This window comes from Bactrocera tryoni, chromosome 4 (genome assembly GCF_016617805.1).
Source record: "Bactrocera tryoni isolate S06 chromosome 4, CSIRO_BtryS06_freeze2, whole genome shotgun sequence".
In the NCBI taxonomy this organism is placed as follows: domain Eukaryota; kingdom Metazoa; phylum Arthropoda; class Insecta; order Diptera; family Tephritidae; genus Bactrocera; species Bactrocera tryoni.
Genome location: NC_052502.1, coordinates 10,872,774 through 10,880,578, shown reverse-complemented (window position 1 = coordinate 10,880,578; position 7,805 = coordinate 10,872,774). Strand labels below are relative to the sequence as shown.

At 36.8% G+C, this 7,805-nt stretch overlaps 1 protein-coding gene across 1 annotated transcript in view; it reads left to right on the top strand.

Moving 5' to 3' along the window:
• LOC120775638 (gastrin/cholecystokinin type B receptor-like) overlaps positions 1 to 5,213 on the top strand; it is a 127,902-nt gene extending 122,689 nt beyond the window's left edge. Inside the window, exons 4-5 of the mRNA XM_040105891.1 lie at positions 1,681 to 2,065; positions 3,967 to 5,213. Coding sequence (XP_039961825.1) covers positions 1,681 to 2,065; positions 3,967 to 4,366 — 785 coding nt within the window. The 3' untranslated portion in view covers positions 4,367 to 5,213. The remainder of the gene's footprint in view (positions 1 to 1,680; positions 2,066 to 3,966) is intronic.
• Positions 5,214 to 7,805: the final 2,592 nt, after the last annotated feature.

Genomic DNA, 7,805 nt, shown 5'->3' with positions numbered 1-7,805 from the left:
ACGTATTTTGTTTGCTTTACCTGAAGTAAACGCCAGGTGTACCTTAAATTTAAGACTTCCGTTTTTTGCTCAGCCAACTCTAAACTCATGGTAACAAACTATTGACACAGACCATTAATGTTATCATTGCATTTGACCCGGAGTCCAGAGTTCATCTAGATGTTTAGCTACTGCTACCACTATGAGGTCATCCGTTTTTTGCACTGATGTATTATTAACACTCCGTCCTACAACAAAATCTATAATAGAAGACCTCGAGATTGTGTAGCCTGAGTCCAATAAAACGACCTCGTTTTTGATAATCTTTATGCCGAAATATAAACAACCAATCTGGCTGAGTCGATCCATAACAGAAACCTCTGCTATCTGTCTGATTTTCAAGCACAATGTCTTTAACTTTTTCGATGTTTTCGTTGAATTCACCTTCATCCAATGCTTTGTGTCACTTAAATACTCGTGTTCGTGATAAAGTAGACTCCGCAAAACAATTCTGCAACCTTTTCAACGATTTCATAGTCATAATTCCACTGGAAACACTTGAAATATTTTCCAGTGGCATAAGAAACTCGTTGTTTAATTTTTTTTCATGGTAAAAATGGCCAGACAAACTTTTTGCGCCATAAACAAACAGCTGCCAACCACACACTACTGACAAATAACCTAAAATGAAGCTTAAGAAAGGTTGTAGGAAAAATTATTTATCGATTCGGTTTACACCAGCAGTATTATATGGATAATAGACTGATTCGACATACAAATGCTCCATATGACAGGACAGGTCTAATGAAGAGCACGACTGTTCCGATTTCAGTATTCAAAGTTTAGTATGTTATACATACTGCCTTACAATTACCAAGAAGCTAGTTGAGATGTGACAGCTACAGATAAACCGAGCTGTGATGTTTCAGCCAAAAGTTTCATACATTATCAACAACAGAAAGGGATAGAACAAAATTGATAGCTCAGCATTATTCAAAAAAGATGTACTTGCGTCTGGTTCAATAATCATGGCAGCAGTCATTATTGCTAGGGCTGTGATGTACTTATTATGAGAGTCAGCATGTGGATATTGTTTTATGTAAATTAAATGAACTCGTTCCGAACTTGGGTTTCATAGCGAGGCATACTAATTTGAATTTGTTTGTTGGCTTCATACTGAGCACGACAGCACTCAGCCCCGGGAAAATTAATATTTCAATATGCCTTCGGCACTGTTCAAATTAAAGATTGCTACCTGCTGGCACTTAATACTTGTAGAACTTTTCATATGCCAGAAAATTACCTTCATGGCTTCTTCATCCCAATCAAAATACGCTCAGTACCTGTCAGCCACAGTAATCATTCATAATTGAAAGGCAGAGTCTATAATTGCGCCCCTTTCATTAAATAACTTCCGATTATTATTTACGCTCGCTTTCGCCGCCAGTCAAATTGCACACGGAAAGGAGTTTATCACACAATTTAACGGTACTTGACATCCATCTCTCAACAACGGCCTTCGGCTGATGGCAGTGTGAGGCGTCTTCAATTTGCATTTAAGTGTTTACGCTTGAGAATGTACACGACACCGATGCTGTCGGCACTCTCGAGATTATGCACGTTTTCATGCCTTTTCATTCTTGTTCATTCCTGGTATTTATGCAATATTAAATTCTTAATTCATTTCAATCTCAATTGCAGACGATATCGTTTCGACGCAGGCGATTGCAACCACGGCTGTATCGCATAAGCGCAAGCTGCTGACGGCGACAGATGGACGCCGTCATTTGTATTGCATGCGTTCCGGCTCGATAAAATCACTCAATCACAACAACAATGATCGCAACGGCGGCCTAGGCAGCAGCAGCAAGAGCACATCGACGTCCTCATCGATGACGGTGATTAATGTGCCGCAGCAGCAACGTTTCAAGCTTTATCAGCAGCGCCACCAAAGCCAACAGCAGCTACATCAGCACCAACAGCAACAGCAACAGCAGCTGCAAATGTATATACAGCAGCAGGATATCGAGCGAAGTAAATCAACGTCAACACCGAGTCTGCGGTTACACGATACCGCATTAAGGAGGTAAGGCCGTGGAAAAATATATTTATTCATATTATTTATTGTTGTAGACATTTCGGTGGTGATAGGTATGAATATCGCAGTAAATCGCATAGCTATGAATCGAAATGAACTACTGGCTTCTAAGTATGTGGGTCAAGTTACACAACAGAGCCACAAAGCTTAGGTACTGTTAATTCTGTATCAGCAAAACTCGGGATCCCGTGATTTGCTTTATGCTTAGAAATCAAACTACAAGTATTTGCGTCATTGTTGTCATGGTAATGGCTGAATCAAGCCAAGGCATGACACAATCGTATGGAATTATTTTCCGGTACCGATAGCAACCCGGTGGTCGTTTTCCAATATTCAAGTGAATTTTTGAAAAATGTCCTATCCGCAAACCATTTCGTTTGGTGCCAATTATGACCTCTTACTATCGCATAAAGTTCTTTGGACCACATAGCCTCAATCATCTCACACAACACAATTACCTTTCTTACAAGGGAATTTTTCAAGCTCTGAAAAAAATTATCTACATATGTATGTATGTTCGAAATGCGAAAAAATTACAATAACTAAATTTGTGCTATTTAATTTGCAAAAATAAGAAATGCAGTTCCCGATCCCGAAATTTCTGGACTACAAAAATTGTATTCCGAACAAAATATTTTGAGATGCTTTTTGAAACTTTTAGAAATAAAGTCCTTTGAATTCCTGATAACGAAAACATCGATCCCGAAATTTCGGGATTACAAAAATTAAATCCCGAACCTTTTTATTAGTGATAATACTTTCAGAAATAACGAAAATCGAAATCCTGTTAACGGAAACCTCGATACCGAAATTTTGAGGCAGTGAAAAATTTATTCTGAACCCTACAACTAGTAATTTTATAAACAAAGAAAATTTAATGCCGAAATCGATAACGAAAACCTAAAACCCGAATTGTCGGGACCATAAAAAAATTGTCCGAGACCCGGACTCATAAGCAGTTACATGAAAATAAAATGCATTTAAGCATTTATTTTAAGTCCAAAATCTCGAGTTTTCTTTCTTAAATAAATCTGGAATCTACAAATAATTTCTTACGGGATTTTAAACATCTCACTTCCTAAAAAGCCAAGAACCTCGATGGAATTATTGTGAATTTAGCAAGGTTCTTTCATAAATCAAGAAAACCAAATGTCAATCCCGATATTTGAGGATTACCAACATACTTCCATATTATTATATGACAATAGAAAACTAATTCCAAACTCCAAATCTCGCGATTTTTAACATTTTCTTTCATAAAAAAATAAAACAATCGATCCCGAAATTTCGGGACTGCAAAAAATATGCCTTGATTCTGAAATTTTAGGCATATGCTTTCATAAATGAAGATATCCTAATGTCAGTCCCGATATTTCGGGATTACCAACAACTTTCATATCGTATAACACAAAATGATGACAATACAAAAAATAATATCAAAATCCAAATTTCGAGATTTTAAAAATGTGCTTTCATAAAAAAAGTAACACTCGATCCCGAAATTTCGGGACTACGCAAAATATGCCTTAATTCTGAAATATCGCAATTTCAAGCAAATACTTCCACAAATAAAGATATCCTAAGTGAGTCCCGAAATTTCGGGATCTCCAACATACTTAGCTATCGTTTGTTTTAATGTCGACTTTTCCGCCAACGCGCCGTTAAGCCGCTGCAATCACTTTATGACACGTGCCACGCTATTTGGCGAAAACTCGATTTAAATTTAATGTAGCACATCAATAGCATTCAAAGCGAGATTTATTGCACCGCCACTACCACACACCATTCACCAATTTATCTTATAAACGCTGCCGCCACTTTTATTTGATTTCTTATACCACTTCTCTCTTTGTTTATTTCATACACACACACGTGTGCGCTGGGCGCAGATCTAACAAAACGAAGAGTCTGGAGAGTAAGAAGCGTGTCATCAAAATGCTCTTCGTGCTGGTGTTGGAGTTCTTCATCTGCTGGACACCGCTATACATCATCAACACAGTGGCGATGTTCATCGGCCCGGTGATTTACGAATATGTGGGCTATCGATGGATACCGTTCCTGCAATTGCTCGCCTACTCAAGCAGCTGTTGTAATCCAATTACGTACTGCTTCATGAATGCGGGTTTTCGGCGCGCCTTCCTCGACACCTTCAAAGGCATCCAGCTGAGCGGTGTCTTATTTCGACGCAAAAACTCATCCAACAACTCGGTGGCGGGAAACTCGATTATAATGGCCAACAGCGGCACCATAATGACCACAAACACGGTGCTCGACAGTCCGCGGCTCTGAGGGCAAAAGCGGCGCCGTCCAGGCCCGAATTCCAAATGGCAACGACAGATGTCTGATTCGGTGTAGGCGGCCTGATTGCCTACGTGGTTGTGTGTTTCAGTGTTTTTAAGTGTATATGTGTGTTTTATGTGTAAGTGTGTGGGTGTGTGATTGTGTGGATGTGTGCTTGTATGTGGGCGTTTGTGAAACTTATCGCAACAGATTTTAATGTTATTATCCATAATTGATATTCGCATGTATGTATGTAAGCAGCACATAGTCCTAAATTTGGCTAACAACTTAGCATAAGCTGTTATCTTAAATTAAATACTGTTATTCATCCATTCAAATGTCGGTTGTAAATATCAGCTAAAATTAATGAGAATTCATTGAAAAATTTGTTAAGAATCTAAATTATCATAAATTCAATTAAAACTCGTTTGAGCGATTTAATATTGCTGTGTGGCTCGGCAAGTGTTAATTGAAACTGAAAATTCAATTAACCCGAACATAATGCGTTGCATATACTTTGCATGTGTGTGTGCCGCTAATAAACACATACCAAAATTGTGATTTTCAAGGATGTGGCAGTCAGAGTTTCGGCGAACTAGGTTTCACATTTTGGCTTTTATATCAATCCTAATACGATTAGAGTGTACTATAACCAATAACCAACAATAAATATGACTAATTGTCGAATGATAAACAAAAATTTACAGTTTAGCCAAATATTCCTATGTATTTGTAAGCCATGTAAATATATATGTACATTTTAAAATTGTATCTATATTTGTATGTACAGTTGTTAATTCATCCGATTGTCCATGTTACTTAAAATACATATAAACATGTACATGAGATTCGAAATCCAACAATTTTTCATTCATTTTATTCCAATTCGCTTTTAAATATTAGATTAAGCAACACTTTTATTTTTATGCTGTAAATTGAATAAAATGTGAATTTAAAAAAATTAAATGTCTTTATTAATGCTATTGAGGCCCTATGTTCCACCTAGGAACTACAGGAAAATATATATATATATATAGTATATACAAGGTCTGTCGCAAAAGAAACAGGACTGTTAAAAAAATTTATATTTTCATAAGTTTTATTTTTTTATTCAAAGTAGTTTCCTTGTGCTTCGATACAGCGTTTAGCCCGGTCAATTAGCATTTCAAATGAGTGTCAAATGAGGTCATTTTTCGAAATGCTCTTTAGAATATCGGTCGTCGCCTTTTGGATAGCTGAAATGTCCTGAACCCAGTGTCCTTTCATGGGCAAATGAAGTTTTCCAAATAGGTACAAATCACAGGGTGCCAGATCAGGCAAGTAGGGTGAGTGATTAATGGTTAATATGGAGTTTTTTGTCAAAAAATCAGTAACAAACGTCGACCGATGACACGACGCATTATCGTGCAACAGGCGCCAGGACCCTGCCTCACGGTATTGTGGTCGAGCACGACAAATGCGTGACAAAAGACGCTTCATAACACCAAGGTAAAACACATCATTAATCATTTGGCCAGGTGGGACAAACTCTCGGTGTACAATACCCTCGGAATCGTAAAAACAAATCAGCATTGTCTTTATTTTTGACTTCTGAAGACGACCGACTTCTGATCGTCACAGAGGTCCTCACGACTTTCTTGGAATCGCTTAAACCACTCATGCACATTACTACGGGATAGGCACTGATCACCATAAACTTTTTTCATCATTTGAAATGTTTCAGTAAACGTTTTCCCAAGTTTAAAAAAAAATTTAATATTTGCTCTTTGTTCTTAATGCATTTTACGACCGATGACCAAAAGCTGCTGTCACTTTTTGATCGATAACATTAACCAATTGTCTTAAGATTTTTACGAAATGTCAACAAGAGATCAAACGTTTTATTTCATATACCCACCAATAGGTGGCGCCACCAGAAACAGTTATATTAAAAAAGTTATGTTTCTTTTGCGACAGACCTTGTATATTAATGGTATTAAAGATAGATGACTGAACTGGCGAATAATGGTAAGATATGTACATATATATTTTACTGATTTTTGACAATTTCTTTCACATCTACATAGTATACAAGAAAATAATTTTTTTTTTGTAATTTTTCAGCCAATGGCTTTCGAACTTTTGTAGAATATACATGAATATATATTTTGACAGCTCGAGACAGACATGTTTGTTTACAGATTTGTGTAAAATTTTGTAAGCGTGTTCAGTAAGACTTCCCATTTCATTACGTCTCTTTTCACTTTGCTACAACGGTTGAAAAAATCATCTTCTCAGTTGAGGTCTCACTTCTGGCTTAATAGCTTCGTCAACAAACAAAATTGTCGAAATTGGGCTGAGTCAAATCCTCGTGGGGTTGAAGAAACGCAATTGCATCTCCGAAATTTCACCATTTGGTGCGGATTATGGTATGGCGGCATCAACGGGCTTTATAGCTTTCGAAAAGAGGCACCAAATGCCGTTACCATCAATAGCTAGCTTTATAATCAGAGCAGATTTATATGCACGAAAAATGTTGAAAACAAGCGCTTATAATACGTATGACCAAAAACCCGTAAAATATGCATTCAAATACAACGCAAGCTTCAAAATTAATTAATTTTAACCAAGAAAGTTCGCATTTGCAAAATTTTCATGTTTTCGAATACCCATTAAGTATAAGTTAATATAATTTTACACATCTGGTTCAATATCACCCCACAAATTACGAGTATTTCCCATTAACTAGACAGCTGTAGTGCTTCATGATTTTTATTCCGTTTTAATTTATCGGTTGAGAGATGGGAGTAACGATTATGAAGAATTTTCCATCTTCTACTGCCAACTCAGTTTCATATAGATGCGAAGGAGCATTGAATGATTCTGGAAATCATTCTTTCAATATAGCCGACGTCATCCAGGCGGATTTTGAACATTTAAACCGTGAGGCACTGCAAGTTTTTAAAGCACCGTGGATTATTTGAATTAAATCATTTATTGGTCTTGCTACCAATCTTTTTTCCGAATGTTGAGAAACGAGAAAATAGAACATTTTTGATCACATTTGAGTGTTTTATTTAATTTTAGCAGCACGTCGTTCGTGTTGTTAGAAACTATACGCCAAAAACTTTTCTCAGCATGAAATACTGAAATTTTACTAATATGAATCATAAAACTTTGATGATATACGCTGAGCTTTATGTACGTTCCCAACGCGACACACAAATTTTTCTTCTTGACACTTCTTTCTGTTTTCAAACCTCAAAAGGTCGCTCGCTGAACTGAAATTTTAAGTTTTTCCACCGATTAGGGCCACAGAGGTCTTTAAAGAGCATACTTTTCAGACGAGTTAAAAAAAAAATGGAGCATCACTGAGCCAAATATATCGAAAAATAAATCGGTATTGTTGAAAATAATATAGGAATGTTTTGGGGGGTCTATATTAACACGAATACGAGAATTGGAGTGC